Genomic DNA, 17,833 nt, shown 5'->3' with positions numbered 1-17,833 from the left:
AAGTTCTATACCACAGGATGGATAAAAGGTCCCCTTTGCAGACTCCAAGAAGTTGGAGGTCCCTCGTAAAGTGGAGCACTGAGCTCTGACCTTCCGCTCCATGATTTTGCCATGTGAGGTATAAGAGGAACTGAGAGGTGTATGGGGGTCTCCTTAGTATCAAGCGATAGCCCTTTAAGGCGAGGCACAGCGATAGCCCATGAGAACTGCCAAAAACAATACCCATCTAAAAGAAAACCTAGTGAGGTAACAAGGATGGAAACAGACTCATAGCCAATAGACATCATGTGTGCTCTTGTGCTTGTCAGGAGCCATCTCAGTGTCATAGGTGGGGAGAGACATGTATCTCCTGTTCACTTTATAAACAACCCATTTTTGTGCAAGTGCAGACAGCCCATGTGCCCCGGTTAGCTGAAATAATGTCAATTAAGCCATTATCCAGATCCCAGTAGGCACACATTCTGTCACACTCACTTGTGCTGCTGGTGTGATGTATATACGAAGCAGTGGCTGGGTTGGTAAACTTATGCACATTAGGGTCTCAGGTCTCATTGGAGTAAAACATGATGCTTCACTGACAAGGCAGTCTTTTCCTGGAGAATTCTAAATAACCTCCTAGCCACTAGGGTGGTGGAGACCCAACCCCTCTGCCGGCACGCTGGGCTGGTGTGTCATGGAAGCACAAACAACAACTTTATTTTTTGTTTTTGTTTTATAGAAACACTAAAGCTTGGGTTTTATTTTGTAAAACAGAAAAGCAATGTCATTCAGTCTTCTCCATTGCTTTCTGGTCATTGTTGTTTGTTCGTTGATTACAAACACCACCGTTTCATGATGGTCACTGTTGAAAGTTTGTACTTTCTGCATGATTACCCCAGGTTTGTCTTTTGCCTTTTTGCTGAATACTACATTTGCTGGCTATTGAACTCTGCTAAACAGTGGTAAAGTGTTTGTGCTCCTCTTTTCAACACTGTACAATTGATATAATCGGGGGGGGTGGCCAAGGAGGCCAAGATGGCAAACTTGTTTTAGAAATGCCCATAGACCGCCTCCTCCATCCAGAGACATCCTGCTTACAATCCCCCTACAACCGAGGATGTCCTATACCACTGGGTTCGGACCTACAGCATAAAAAAGTTGCTGTAGGCCCACCGCCTGCCTGAGAGGCAATTGCACTCTGCTGTCCCTTCAGGCAAGACTATGGCCACCTGACCCGGTCGGAGGCCATAGCCCATTAGATGGGCCCCCAAGGAGTGAGCGATACAAACCCCGGCCTGACTGCTCTTGAGGACGACATGGTGGACATAAAGTCAGAGGTGGCCAATCTGCTATCTGCTTCCGGTATATTGTAGACCCAGACAGAGAGCACCGAAAATCACTCCCTTCCCAACAAGCTACGCTTTGTAGGGTTCCTGGGCGGACCTGAAACCCCAAACCCAGAATCATTTATAAAGACCTGACTCAAGTCCTGGATTCCGGGGGAAACGCTGTTCCTTGGTTTGTGGTAGAGTGGGCACATTGGTCAGTGGTTGTGTGCCTCCCACCTGGGGTGCCCCCTTGTCCCACAGTCGCTTGGATACGACATTTTGTGATAATATCCTGTAAGCCGCATAGGTCAAAGGAACACAGCATTTCCAGTCAGTCTGCATCATGATCTTCCTTGTTTATACCAAAAGAGTCCAGAAACAATGTAAATCCTTTGACGCAGTGGAGTCTAAACTGAGAGTAATAACCCTGCACTATATGTTGATCTTATCTGCAAGCATGAAGGTTTTATACATGTCTCAGGCTTACTTCTTAGATACTCTTGAGGAGGCATGGGACTGGGCAGCGGAGAGGCAGGAGCTCCACGGTCATGATCCCCAGGCCTCAATACCTGCACTGGGATGTAGACTGCAGCTGTGTGCCCACTAAAACACTAGCCATGGAAGGGCTCAATATACAGGAGATTTACGGTGGATGCTCCAATACACCAATCCTTAAATGATCCCCGAAGGGATCCAGAATCATATATTTATTGGTCCCAACGCTCAGGAGACCTGACGGTTGAACTTTCCGTTACTGCTATGGTGACCCATTCAGTCTATCTCTGTGTTATTTGCCCACAGCTGCGGAAAGACAGTCCCAGGATGCAGAAGCAAGATCCATATGCCGGACAAGGATGGTAACGGGGAGGTCTGCTTCTGGGGGAGACACGTCTTCATGGGCTACTTGAACATGGTTGAAAAAACAATCGAGGCTTTCGATGAAGAAGGCTGGCTTCACTCCGGTGACATTGGCAAGTTCGACCAGGATGGCTTTCTCTACATCACGGGGAGAATCAAAGGTGAGTGACACACACTTGGTTTGTGGCACTGTGGTGGTGAGTATAAAATAAGCAAATCAATATTTATGTATTGTCCAGATACCACAGGAAATGGGAGACCCTGAACCGGGGCAAGATGTGGAGGGGACAGCTGATTGATACTCTTTAGATATGTCTGTGATGCTGATCTGCTGTAACTTGATGTGAGAGTACCAATTATGCTGTTTAAGTGATCCCATGTTATGTATAGATGTATATATATTTGCACACAGAGGGACTCACATCGCTCTCCTTGTTTATGGACTGGGGGAAGCGGGGATGAGACAAGTTAATTGTAATGTTATTTTGTTTTTAAAATCATTTAAAAAAAATATACATCTCAAAAAAATATAGATATTTCTTGAAAATCAGGGAGATAACAGGACATTGAAGCCGGCAGCTCTTCACTGAGCCGAAGATGAACTACAGGTTGCAGGAAGCGTCACAGTTTATCCCCACCCTCTCAAAGATGGCCCAGAGCCTCAGACCAGGGAAAATTGTCCAGTGGAGCACAACCATATGGAGCAAAGATTTTCTGGAAATGTTAGACATATTTGACAACGCCTTGTGGTGCTTCAATTAAAAATTGCCAAATATGCTTTGAGGTGCAAAAGAGTGTTGGAAGGTAATCCACTAAAATAGATGCACATGACATAGGTTCCAGAGCTAAGGAGCTGGTCATACTTGACCACAATACTCTAGGAACTGCAGTCCCAACTCCTACGTATGGTCGCTCATGAATATCTGTTTTACATGGAAGTGACGACAGTGCTCCATTTTCTCTCAATATTGGTGTCGCAACATCATTTAGGTCCACTGGACCGGTGACAATAATGGCAAAGGGAAATCGAGGTGATGGAAGGTCTAGGTCGAGGTGATGTGATTGTACATTGTAGTTAGTGATTTATCAGTGTGTAAAATATTTTTTAGTTTTTTAAAGTTTAGTCAGATCGATTGATATTTTCTATGATCAATAATCGCAAAAAAGGACTGTACTTTCAGATTGGGGAACCGCACATGCTTATGTGTTGAAAAAACATTAATTAAAAAATAGCCCAAAAGAAAAGAACAAGTCATGGCAAGGCCAATAGGTCTAGCCTTTGCTCTGCAGATTCACATATATTGTGTTTACTATTATTGTAATTTTCTTTGCCTCCTTACTAGTGTCTGCTGTGGTGGCAGGACATGGGTTGAGTGCAGATAACCCGAATCCGAAAGAGACCTGTGGAGCACATGTGCACAATGCCTGCACACAATTCTGGAGGGCATGTCAGGAACATTGTGAAAAAAGCATGAGCCTCAAGCAGTACATACTTCTCAGTGAATGACCAGACTTTAGACTGACCAGATAGTGAATTGATTCCGATGCTAGATATTTTATACTCCAGGATCGCATGCTGTGGCGTGAAGGTCCCACTCATCAATACACGTGGCACCAGTGTTAACTCCCCGGACTTCTGCGATCAGATATTAGATCTGTGTCTTATGGCTGAGGCAAATGTCATTATATGGAAAGGAGATATGAATACCACCTTGGAGCCTGTGTCAGATATGTCTAAACCTTCATAGGGAAGCAAATCCCAAGCACAGAAAATGCTAACAACTATGCTTGGTGTGTTGTGACTCACAGACTTGTAGAGAGTTAGACAAGGGGACGCGAGGGTATACTCTTACTACTCAGCTGTTAATGGCATCTCCTCTTGGCTTGATTACTGGTTTATGTCAGCGGAAATAGTTCCTTGTGAACACTTTTGGATATCTCCCTAGTTCTTATGTCCCTGACGGGAAGACTGTATGGCTCCCTGAGAGTTCCCCATATTGGCACGCCTTCTAATGATTCAGCGACACTATCTCCTTATGACCTACTTCCCACCACAGTGGATCGGGAGACCCGGATTGCATGCTGACTCCACATGCTCCTGTTGCATGCACCCCGAGGCAGATTATTTTACATTCCCTGGAGATTTCCAAAGGAAGCATTTAGAAGGGAAGCCCGTGCAGCAATTGTTGAATTTTTCAAGAGTAATAGTGACAAAGATGATGGCTATTCTGTATTATGGGAAGCCTTTAAGGTAAATACCTGAGGGACATTATGCAGGCTAAGAAATCTGATATCCTCGTAGACATACGTGGACAGCTGGGGAGTGTGGGGCTCGGCCTGAAAGACTTGGAGACTTGATACCAAAATACTAATTATAATGCATTACTCGCTCAAAGACATTAATAACTTGAAGACTAGAACTACTGATGACAGTGAAATGCAGTTTCTATGGAAATATGCCCTTGTGAGAACATAGGGCGGGAGAGAGAAGCCCAGAAGGACCCTCGCTTAGCTGCTGAGCAAGGATGAGCCATTACACACAAACCTACAAGTCACAAGCGGAGAACGTGGTAATGAGATCGACACTTGAAACCTTGAGCGACGAACAGAATGACGATTCTCCAATTGAAATGAAGAAAGAATCAGGATTTCATTAAAGACACGGAGGCTAGCATTATGCATTAACTTCTTTTAATGCCACTCCTGCAGCACTTACAAGGACCGCATTACAACACCAGAATCACCAATCTAGAATTAGAACCTCCTTAGTAATCCCCACCCAGAACCTTCTTCCTCTTTTAAATGCATTGAACATCAAAAACTCCATTTTTTTTTCTTGTTTCTTCTATCTTAGAATAAACTCTCAAAATCGTCATCTTCACTACTTCAATGTTGATTATGTAAATACAAAAAAACATTGCAAATAATAAATCCACATAAAGAATTCTCTACATCCTGCAACCTACCAACATTAATAACCTTCTCAAAATGCATTTACACAATTTTTTCTCCCTTCAAGAAAAAGTTTTAATAAGAAATAGGGTGAGGTGGGAGAGATAATGGTAGCCTCCGCGTCTTTAATGAAATCCTGATTCACTCTTCATTTTAATTGGATAATCTGCATTTCATTACAACACCATAGAATATCACTATGTATGTCGAAAGCCTTTCAACGCCACACTTGCCATGTGTTCCACTGGTGTACAATAAAGCCTTGCAAAACAACTTGGTTTTCAGTAATCATCCTCCTTTATAATTCCTCCAATCTCCCACCATACCAAAAAGCGTTACTTTCCATCATTCCGTTCATAAGAAGAGGTTTAATATTCCTGAACTAACTTCTGCTTGTTCCATGTTCCATTTAATCTGTCTTGCAATAGTAGCAGAGGACACTGCCATAACAGCTTCAAATACAAAAGCAATAATTGGTTCTCTCTATTGGGGCTAAACTCCAAAACTCTACTCTTATACTTCTGCATACACTCACCCACAAAACATTTCCTACACTCTTCAAACTGTGGAGAAAAACGATTCTGACATAGTTTTAGTCCTTCTTTGCATTTCAAACTACAGCCCTTCCAGATCATAAAAACCTACTGCGTATCCCCAAAGCCTACACATCAGAAGCCTTTCAACACAAAAATAAACATAGTAAAATAGCCAACTTCACTGAAAATCTTTTAAAACACAAATATATGCTGTGTGACAAGGAATTCAACAAGGCCAATACCAGGTTTACATCCCACAGAACATCATAATTACCCAGGGAGGTCTTCTTAACATATTACATGTCTTTGTCCTGCATACCAAAACCTGTTTTCCCACAGATTTCCAATCAACTTAACCAATACCTTCCAAAATTGCTGACCTATAGCAATTCAAAGTCCTGTAACCCAGTCCTCTCTCAAATTGTTCCACAAAAGAATTCACTATCTGCGCTAACGGTGCCTCCTCAGGATCCAGAATCCTCTCCAAGCACCAACAAGGTATAATACCTTGGACATTATCAAAGGATGCTCTTCTTCATCCCTGTCTCTTAATATACCTTCCCTCGATGGGATTAAGCAAAGCATTTGCAAGCCAATTCCATTAACATTTGAAACCATGCTCACGATGCCTAAAAAGGTGTCAGCAACTCCTCCTTCAGCAAAGCACTCTGAATCATCGCAAACAGGGGGGGGGGGATTGATACACGTGATCCCTAAACCAACTCTGTTGAAATGCATACACTGCAGCTGCCCCGGGTCAGGATTTAAATTGTAATATTTATTTTTTGAAATGTCAGCCTGCTTGCAAATAGAGCCACTTCCAGAAATCCCAGTTCCCAAAATGTTCCTTGAACAACCCTGATACAACTTTTAGCCACTGAAATATCTCAAGTATCCCAAATTCCAATCTGCGATAGCATCCACCTGCCCCTTGAAACTAATCTTCTTTCACACTTATCTTGGGCTGTATATGGAAAACCCAAAGCTCCTTTACCAAACCATCTGATACACATTTGGACCTGCTGCCCCCTAAGTGAATTTTATATGCCACTACAGATACATTGTCTGTTATCAACATTACTGTACTTCCCTTTTAAACACCCTTGAAACTCTTCAACACATCCAATTCCGCTTTTAATTCTATACAACATATGTGCTGCTTCCTCTCCATACTTGTCCATAATCCACCAGTCTCCTGAACACCTAACCGTGCCCCCCAACCTGGCAGACTGACATCGGTCTCCAAAACGGTCTGGCGTGAAACCAAAAATTGCTTGCCGTTCAATGCCTCAGGATTCTCCAACCACCAATCCAACTCCCCTTTTGTTTTATGATCCAAACTTATCTTCTCACCATACCACAAGCCCTCTCTCAAATCCTCTTCTTTCACTCTATGTAGAGCCCTCTAATGGTATGGCCCCTGGAAAACAGCCTGGGTTGAATAGGATAACAATACTATATTCCTCGCCAGATCTCATACGGTCAGGTACACCTTTTTCAATACGTACTTTTTTTCCTTTTCAAACAATTTTCCCAAGAAAAAAACATCACCTGAACTGTAACTATTTCGAAACTCAGAAATTCCACTCCCGCGACAGTGTCAAAACCGATTTTTCTATATTTATAATAAAACTCAAACTCTCCAGTAGATTCCTCATCATCAGCAGTTCTTTTTCAAAATTCTCCAAACTCTGCGACATCCCTAAAATGTCATGCAAATAAATGATCAACTAAACAACACTCTCTCTCTCAACAAAGCCACTGCTGCCCTGATCACCATAGGGAAACACCACGGCGCAGAAGATAGGCCGAATGATAAACACTGAAACTGGTACAACTGATTCCTCCATCTGTACTGCAGAAAGGTCTGACTGTACTTTTCCATTGTTACTGTAAAATATGCATCCTTTAAATCCAATGTTATCAACCAATTGTCCTTCAACAGCAAATCCCTTCAAAGATAGATTTCCTCCATCTTGGAATATTTGTAAACTAGGAATTTGTTCAACTCTCTCAAATGTACCAGGGGTCTCCATCCAAAACTGACTACTCACACATCTATTGAACTCTTCCCTAAGTGGCAAAAGTTTTCCTTTCTCCAATATCAAATGTATTTCTCCATCGACTGCAACCTGCTCTTCCAGTCTCAAAATCAATTCCCTTGGTGCTGTCTCTTTTCCTGGAGCCTCCTTAAATTGCATTTTGGATCCCAGAACTGTTTCCAAAATCATAGGATCTTATTTCAAACGACCACCTTCTTTTCCTGGGAACAAATGATAGAAATAAAAGTACTCACTCAGGAATCCCTCAACCTCATTCACTAATTCCTCTACTCCTTGCAGTCCTTTCTCTCTGGGGGGAAAATGCCTGTTCCAACATGGTAGCCTCTTTCTTATCATCTTTGATTAAAATTATAGTAGGACCTTTGCTAACCTCAGCCAGTATAAAGTTCCTGTCTGCCAGTTGTCCTAAAAACACCTCCTAAAACACTTTCCTCGTATTACTACGAGCCTTATCTAAGGATGTAAAGGTTAATACGTATTCACTTCCGTCCTGCATGTAGTAGATGGTCTCAAGGGTAACAGAGACCGGAATTCCATTTAATTAAAGTGACCTTGGAGTTTACAGTCAAAACTCCAGGCAGTTCTGTACGGAGAGGCTGCAATATTAATACCTATGCACATTTGGAGAAAAAAAACCAAGAATATAGCCATAGCAATCAGGATACAATTATAATTTTACCTAAACTATTGTATCACTTTGTTAGTATCCCACCCATGGCCAGCCTTTAAGCGCTGCAGTCTCACCTGATGAGACTAACATGAGGGTGGAGTGGAGTGGAGGACGCACATCCACCCCAGTGGCAGTTGAAAAACTAACAACTATACAGACGCCTCCAATAATTATGGTCATTATTGAAATACTGATCTTACACATTGCTACCACAGACTTCAACCCTGCTGCCACGAGGTGTAAATAATTCAACTGCAAAAGCACTGACTCCTACAATGTTCCTTTTTTAAAAATTTTTTTTTTATTTATCATTGCAAGAGAGAAGAGAAAAATTCTTTCATTACAAACATAATATTAGACAACTCAATGTAAGTTGTTAATACAGAGGTATCAATTATAGCATATTTTTCTTTGAAAAAAACATATATCCTAAATTCATATTACAGTAGTCTTAACATACTTTTTTTTTTAAATGAACATTCCCCAGATTTTCTCCCGTTTCCTCAATGAACATGGGCCTCTTATCTTTGCTAAAGCAAATTTCATCGTATGAATTTCATTGACTAGGGTCCACCACTCTGTAACATGCGGAGGTTTCGGGGAAATCCAAGCCCTAGCGATTATCAATCTAGCACAGGCAAATAAAATAGTATTCAAATCTTTATGTGGGCTATTTACTTCCAGTAGAATCAAATGAGTTGATAGGTGCGGAAATTTAATTTGTTTTTTGGTAAGAACACCTTCTATACCTTTCCAGAACTCGGACAGATTGGGGCATAAAAAAAGCATATGCTCCAAGTCAGCGGCCACCAGATCGCATTTAGGGCATTTTGTGCGATCATTCGATAGATTATTTGATAACCAGTTGGAAATTCTTTGAGGTGTGTAATATAGCTGACAAATTGTTCTGTATAATTGAAGTCTTAAATTAGAAGACTTAACCACCTGATTGATTTGACAAAAAGAAGCGGATATCTGATTTGATCTTATATTTGACCCTATTCTAATAGTCCATCTAGCCGCTAGTTTGCAGCAATCATCGGCTTTTACCTGAGTAAGGTGTCTATAACTTTCACTAATAAATGATTTGATCCGATCAGAGTACAGACAGTTTAGAATATCAGAATGACGAACTTCAGTGATTTTCATTTTCCTTACTAAAAAGTCCTGGATTTGCTTATATTTAAAGTACATGCCATCATTCAGTTTATATGGAGATTTAAGTAATGTGAAATCGAGCAGCCCTTCAGAACCATAAAGATCGCCTAAAGTATTAATGCCACGGCTAGACCATGAACTCCCTGCACCGTCCGAGAATATTACCGGAAGCCCTGGATTGCCCCATTAGTTGTAATTCTGCATGAAAAAAAGAAAATTTACCATAGTTCATAATCAGATTCCAGATTCTTATAATATCCCTAGCAGTCTTAAATTTTACTCGCTTGAAATAGTTTGGATCGTGAACTCTAGCCAGAAATTGATTATGCTCAGGGACCAGCATAAATTGATTAAAAAAAAGTAACGGATTTTCGATTTTAAGCAAACTTCGAATACGACCAAAAAACAGTTGCAAAGAAATATAATTTAAAGTCAGGGAAGGTTAACCCTCCCTTTTCAATTGGGAGTTTCAACAACTGGATCGACTCCTACAGTGTTCCACTACTGCCTGGAGAACACAAACATTTGAAATGAGACACAGCCATTTATGATTCAAAGACAGAGAGAAAATGTATTTATTTATAGCATTAGTATAATGCGGCAGTTTCTGACAATATAATAGTTGTTTGGAGGTTTAACATCAAACAGAAAATATTCACAATCACTCTATGTTGATTTTTACCCACAAGATGTAATGGATTTGAATGAAATCAGCACAGCCAACACTTGTTTCACCTGATAAGACTTCTTCGGAGCTGGGGAGACATGAGTATGTGTACTCATTTTCAAAAGTAGTTAGTCGGTCACTCGGCTAGAAATGTGGAATTAAAGGAATGTCCAGGCGAGAAGTGAAAAGTCATCCGATGTACGGAGCATATTGTGCAACAATCCAAGACCCACTAATGTGAAAACAAGATATTTAAAGTGTGAATGACATGCCAAGCATGTGCCACCATATAAAGAAAAAGTGTTTGTGCAGATATAAATGCTACTAAAGGAAAAAATTATGAAGGGGTGAAACCAATCCTGGTATACACTGAGAGAAACTATCACCATAAGATGAAGATGAACAAGATAAAGAAAAGTGAGATAAGGAAATATTTTACTTGCTGCCAAGTAGCACCATAGGGCATACATTTTTAGAGCTGCACGTGGATCTGGAAAATAAAAAATTATGTTGTGCTGAGATTCTACTATGAGTGCAGAGACTCCTCACTTGTAAATTTGAGAGTCATAAGCCCCTTTGGAAATTGGGTCCTTCAATTGTGTTTTGACATCTTTTTAAAGCTACCAAGACTATCACCGGATACTTGTCTGCAGGTTGGAGATGCATGATGCCTCAGACTGACTTTTTGCATTTAGCGTGGTGTTGCCCGCAGATATGCGCCTTCTGGATGAATGTGTTTCTTACGGTGAGGAAAATGGTTACCATCCCACTCGGGAGATCCTCAATCTTACCTCTGCGTGGCCATGTATATAAGGTTCTGTAATCTAACAGAAAACCATGTTCTGAAAAGTCCCAAGGCATAGATAAAACACCATGTGTGCTGGTTGGCCTAAAACTGTGGCATAGTGTAGTGACTGTTCTGAGACTTACACCTCCTGCCGGCTATATCTAAGCCTAAAGGTGTTAGGCCCACTGAGGGAAAGTCTAGTTGTGACCCAGGAGCCTAAGAGTGACAGACATGGGCTTCGGCCTTGGTATTATCTGACCAGCTGGGCCTGATGTTGGAACATACATGTCACAGAGTACGACGCTATATCTACCTCTTACAGAGTACGATGCTATATCTACCTCTCACAGAGTACGATGCTATATCTACCTTTTAAAGAGTATGATGCTATGTCTACCTCTTACAGAGTATGATGCTATATCTACCTCTTACAGAGTACAATGCTATATCTACCTCTCACAGAGTACAATGCCATATCTACCTCTTGCAGAGTACGATGCTATATCTACCTCTCACAGAGTATGATGCTATGTCTACCTTTTAAAGAGTATGATGCTATGTCTACCTCTTACAGAGTATGATGCTATATCTACCTCTTACAGAGTACAATGCTATATCTACCTCTCACAGATTACAATGCTATATCTACCTCTTACAGAGTACGATGCTATATCTACCTCTCACAGAGTACGATGCTATATCTACCTTTTAAAGAGTATGATGCTATGTCTACCTCTTACAGAGTATGATGCTATATCTACCTCTTGCAGAATATGATGCTATATCTACCTCTTGCAGAGTATGATGCTATATCTACCTCTTACAGAGTACGATGCTATATCTACCTTTTAAATAGTATGATGCTATGTCTACCTCTTACAGAGTATGATGCTATATCTACCTCTTACAGAGTATGATGCTATATCTACCTCTCACAGAGTACGATGCTATATCTACCTCTTGCAGAGTACGATGCTATATCTACCTCTCACAGAGTACAATGCTATATCTACCTCTTAGAGAGTACAATACTATATCTACCTCTCACAGAGTACGATGCTATATCTACCTCTTACAGAGTACGATGCTATATCTACCTCTCACAGAGTACAATGCTATATCTACCTCGTACAGAGTACGATGCTCTATCTACCTCTCACAGAGTACGATGCTATATCTACCTCTTACAGAGTATGATGCTATATCTACCTTTTAAAGAGTATGATGCTATGTCTACCTCTTACAGAGTATGATGCTATATCTACCTCTTACAGAGTACGATGCTATATCTACCTCTCGCAGAGTATGATGTTATATCTACCTCTTGCAGAGTACGATGCTATATCTACCTCTTGCAGAGTATGATGCTATATCTACCTCTTACAGAGTTCGATGCTATATCTACCTTTTAAATAGTATGATGCTATGTCTACCTCTTACAGAGTATGATGCTATATCTACCTCTTACAGAGTATGATGCTATATCTACCTCTCACAGAGTACGATGCTATATCTACCTCTTGCAGAGTACGATGCTATATCTACCTCTCACAGAGTACAATGCTATATCTACCTCTTAGAGAGTACAATACTATATCTACCTCTCACAGAGTACGATGCTATATCTACCTCTTACAGAGTACGATGCTATATCTACCTCTCACAGAGTACAATGCTATATCTACCTCGTACAGAGTACGATGCTCTATCTACCTCTCACAGAGTACGATGCTATATCTACCTCTTACAGAGTATGATGCTATATCTACCTCTTACAGAGTACGATGCTATATCTACCTCTCGCAGAGTATGATGTTATATCTACCTCTTGCAGAGTACGATGCTATATCTACCTCTTACAGAGTACGATGCTATATCTACCTCTTACAGAGTACAATGCTATGTCTACCTCTTACAGAGTATGATGCTACGTCTACCTCTTACAGAGTATGATGCTATATCTACCTCTCACAGAGTACGATGCTATATCTACCTCTTGCACACTACAATGCTATATCTACCTCTCACAGAGTACAATGCTATATCTACCTCTTGCAGAGTATGATGCTATATCTACCTCCCACAGAGTACGATGCTATATCTACCTCTTGCAGAGTACGATGCTATATCTACCTTTCACAGAGTACGATGCTATATCTACCTCTTACAGAGTATGAGGCTATATCTACCTCTCACAGAGTACGATGCTATATCTACCTCTTACAGAGTACAATGCTATATCTACCTCTTACAGAGTACAATGCTATATCTACTTTTTAAAGAGTATGGTGCTATGTCTACCTCTTACAGAGTATGATGCTAAATCTACCTCTCACAGAGTACGATGCTATATCTACCTCTTGCACACTACAATGCTATATCTACCTCTCACAGAGTACGATGCTATATCTACCTCTTGCAGAGTATGATGCTATATCTACCTCCCACAGAGTACGATGCTATATCTACCTCTTGCAGAGTACGATGCTATATCTACCTCTCACAGAGTACAATACTATATCTACCTCTTACAGAGTATGATGCTATATCTACCTCTCACAGAGTACGATGCTATATCTACCTCTTACAGAGTACGATGCTATATCTACCTCTTACAGAGTACAATGCTATATCTACCTCTTACAGAGTACGATGCTATATCTACCTCTTACAGAGTACGATGCTATATCTACCTCTTACACAGTACGATGCTATATCTACCTCTTACAGAGTACAATGCTATATCTACCTTTTAAAGAGTATGATGCTATGTCTACCTCTTACAGAGTATGATGCTATATCTACCTCTTACAGAGTACGATGCTATATCTACCTCTCACAGAGTATGATGTTATATCTACCTCTTGCAGAGTATGATGCTATATCTACCTCTTACAGAGTACGATGCTATATCTACCTCTTACAGAGTACAATGCTATATCTACTTTTTAAACAGTATGATGCTAGGTCTACCTCTTACAGAGTATGATGCTATATCTACCTCTCCCAGAGTACGATGCTATATCTACCTCTTGCACACTACAATGCTATATCTACCTCTCACAGAGTACGATGCTATATCTACCTCTTGCAGAGTATGATGCTATATTTACCTCCCGCAGAGTACGATGCTATATCTACCTCTTGCAGAGTACGATGCTATATCTAACTCTCACAGAGTACGATGCTATATCTACCTCTTACAGAGTATGAGGCTATATCTATCTCTCACAGAGTACGATGCTATATCTACCTCTTACAGAGTACGATGCTATATCTACCTCTTACAGAGTACAATGCTATATCTACTTTTTAAAGAGTATGATGCTATGTCTACCTCTTACAGAGTATGATGCTATATCTACCTCTCACAGAGTACGATGCTATATCTACCTCTTGCACACTACAATGCTATATCTACCTCTCACAGAGTACGATGCTATATCTACCTCTTGCAGAGTATGATGCTATATCTACCTCCCACAGAGTACGATGCTATATCTACCTCTTGCAGAGTACGATGCTATATCTACCTCTCACAGAGTACGATGCTATATCTACCTCTTACAGAGTATGATGCTATATCTACCTCTTACAGAGTACAATGCTATATCTACTTTTTAAAGAGTATGATGCTATGTCTACCTCTTACAGAGTATGATGCTATATCTACCTCTCACAGAGTACGATGCTATATCTACCTCTTGCACACTACAATGCTATATCTACCTCTCACAGAGTACGATGCTATATCTACCTCTTGCAGAGTATGATGCTATATCTACCTCCCACAGAGTACGATGCTATATCTACCTCTTGCAGAGTACGATGCTATATCTACCTCTCACAGAGTACGATGCTATATCTACCTCTTACAGAGTATGATGCTATATCTACCTCTCACAGAGTACGATGCTATATCTACCTCTTACAGAGTACAATGCTATATCTACCTCTTACAGAGTACAATGCTATATCTACTTCTTACAGAGTATGATGCTATGTCTACCTCTTACAGAGTATGATGCTATATCTACCTCTCACAGAGTACGATGCTATATCTACCTCTTGCACACTACAATGCTATATCTATCTCTCACAGAGTACGATGCTATATCTACCTCTTGCAGAGTATGATGCTATATCTACCTCCCACAGAGTACGATGCTATATCTACCTTTTAAAGAGTATGATGCTATGTCTACCTCTTACAGAGTATGATGCTATATCTACCTCTTACAGAGTACGATGCTATATCTACCTCTTACATAGTACGATGCTATATCTACCTTTTAAAGAGTATGATGCTATGTCTACCTCTTACAGAGTATGATGCTATATCTACCTCTTACAGAGTACGATGCTATATCTACCTCTCGCAGAGTATGATGTTATATCTACCTCTTGCAGAGTACGATGCTATATCTACCTCTTACAGAGTACGATGCTATATCTACCTCTTACAGAGTACAATGCTATGTCTACCTCTTACAGAGTATGATGCTACGTCTACCTCTTACAGAGTATGATGCTATATCTACCTCTCACAGAGTACGATGCTATATCTACCTCTTGCACACTACAATGCTATATCTACCTCTCACAGAGTACAATGCTATATCTACCTCTTGCAGAGTATGATGCTATATCTACCTCCCACAGAGTACGATGCTATATCTACCTCTTGCAGAGTACGATGCTATATCTACCTTTCACAGAGTACGATGCTATATCTACCTCTTACAGAGTATGAGGCTATATCTACCTCTCACAGAGTACGATGCTATATCTACCTCTTACAGAGTACAATGCTATATCTACCTCTTACAGAGTACAATGCTATATCTACTTTTTAAAGAGTATGGTGCTATGTCTACCTCTTACAGAGTATGATGCTAAATCTACCTCTCACAGAGTACGATGCTATATCTACCTCTTGCACACTACAATGCTATATCTACCTCTCACAGAGTACGATGCTATATCTACCTCTTGCAGAGTATGATGCTATATCTACCTCCCACAGAGTACGATGCTATATCTACCTCTTGCAGAGTACGATGCTATATCTACCTCTCACAGAGTACAATACTATATCTACCTCTTACAGAGTATGATGCTATATCTACCTCTCACAGAGTACGATGCTATATCTACCTCTTACAGAGTACGATGCTATATCTACCTCTTACAGAGTACAATGCTATATCTACCTCTTACAGAGTACGATGCTATATCTACCTCTTACAGAGTACGATGCTATATCTACCTCTTACACAGTACGATGCTATATCTACCTCTTACAGAGTACAATGCTATATCTACCTTTTAAAGAGTATGATGCTATGTCTACCTCTTACAGAGTATGATGCTATATCTACCTCTTACAGAGTACGATGCTATATCTACCTCTCACAGAGTATGATGTTATATCTACCTCTTGCAGAGTATGATGCTATATCTACCTCTTACAGAGTACGATGCTATATCTACCTCTTACAGAGTACAATGCTATATCTACTTTTTAAACAGTATGATGCTAGGTCTACCTCTTACAGAGTATGATGCTATATCTACCTCTCCCAGAGTACGATGCTATATCTACCTCTTGCACACTACAATGCTATATCTACCTCTCACAGAGTACGATGCTATATCTACCTCTTGCAGAGTATGATGCTATATTTACCTCCCGCAGAGTACGATGCTATATCTACCTCTTGCAGAGTACGATGCTATATCTAACTCTCACAGAGTACGATGCTATATCTACCTCTTACAGAGTATGAGGCTATATCTATCTCTCACAGAGTACGATGCTATATCTACCTCTTACAGAGTACGATGCTATATCTACCTCTTACAGAGTACAATGCTATATCTACTTTTTAAAGAGTATGATGCTATGTCTACCTCTTACAGAGTATGATGCTATATCTACCTCTCACAGAGTACGATGCTATATCTACCTCTTGCACACTACAATGCTATATCTACCTCTCACAGAGTACGATGCTATATCTACCTCTTGCAGAGTATGATGCTATATCTACCTCCCACAGAGTACGATGCTATATCTACCTCTTGCAGAGTACGATGCTATATCTACCTCTCACAGAGTACGATGCTATATCTACCTCTTACAGAGTATGATGCTATATCTACCTCTTACAGAGTACAATGCTATATCTACTTTTTAAAGAGTATGATGCTATGTCTACCTCTTACAGAGTATGATGCTATATCTACCTCTCACAGAGTACGATGCTATATCTACCTCTTGCACACTACAATGCTATATCTACCTCTCACAGAGTACGATGCTATATCTACCTCTTGCAGAGTATGATGCTATATCTACCTCCCACAGAGTACGATGCTATATCTACCTCTTGCAGAGTACGATGCTATATCTACCTCTCACAGAGTACGATGCTATATCTACCTCTTACAGAGTATGATGCTATATCTACCTCTCACAGAGTACGATGCTATATCTACCTCTTACAGAGTACAATGCTATATCTACCTCTTACAGAGTACAATGCTATATCTACCTCTTACAGAGTATGATGCTATGTCTACCTCTTACAGAGTATGATGCTATATCTACCTCTCACAGAGTACGATGCTATATCTACCTCTTGCACACTACAATGCTATATCTATCTCTCACAGAGTACGATGCTATATCTACCTCTTGCAGAGTATGATGCTATATCTACCTCCCACAGAGTACGATGCTATATCTACCTTTTAAAGAGTATGATGCTATGTCTACCTCTTACAGAGTATGATGCTATATCTACCTCTTACAGAGTACGATGCTATATCT

The 17,833-nt window shown here is 40.5% G+C and overlaps 1 protein-coding gene across 1 annotated transcript in view; it reads left to right on the top strand.

Annotated features, from left to right (window-relative positions):
* LOC147725892 (long-chain-fatty-acid--CoA ligase ACSBG2-like) overlaps positions 1-17,833 on the top strand; it is a 144,527-nt gene that overhangs the window by 84,811 nt on the left and 41,883 nt on the right. Inside the window, exon 10 of the mRNA XM_086963383.1 lies at positions 2,109-2,326. Within this exon, the coding sequence (XP_086819509.1) occupies positions 2,109-2,326 (218 nt within the window). The remainder of the gene's footprint in view (positions 1-2,108; positions 2,327-17,833) is intronic.

Source organism: Lissotriton vulgaris, chromosome 3_1 (genome assembly GCF_964263255.1).
Source record: "Lissotriton vulgaris chromosome 3_1, aLisVul1.2, whole genome shotgun sequence".
In the NCBI taxonomy this organism is placed as follows: Eukaryota; Metazoa; Chordata; class Amphibia; order Caudata; family Salamandridae; genus Lissotriton; species Lissotriton vulgaris.
Note: the sequence above shows the minus strand (reverse complement) of the source record. Positions and strands in the feature narration are given on the sequence as shown.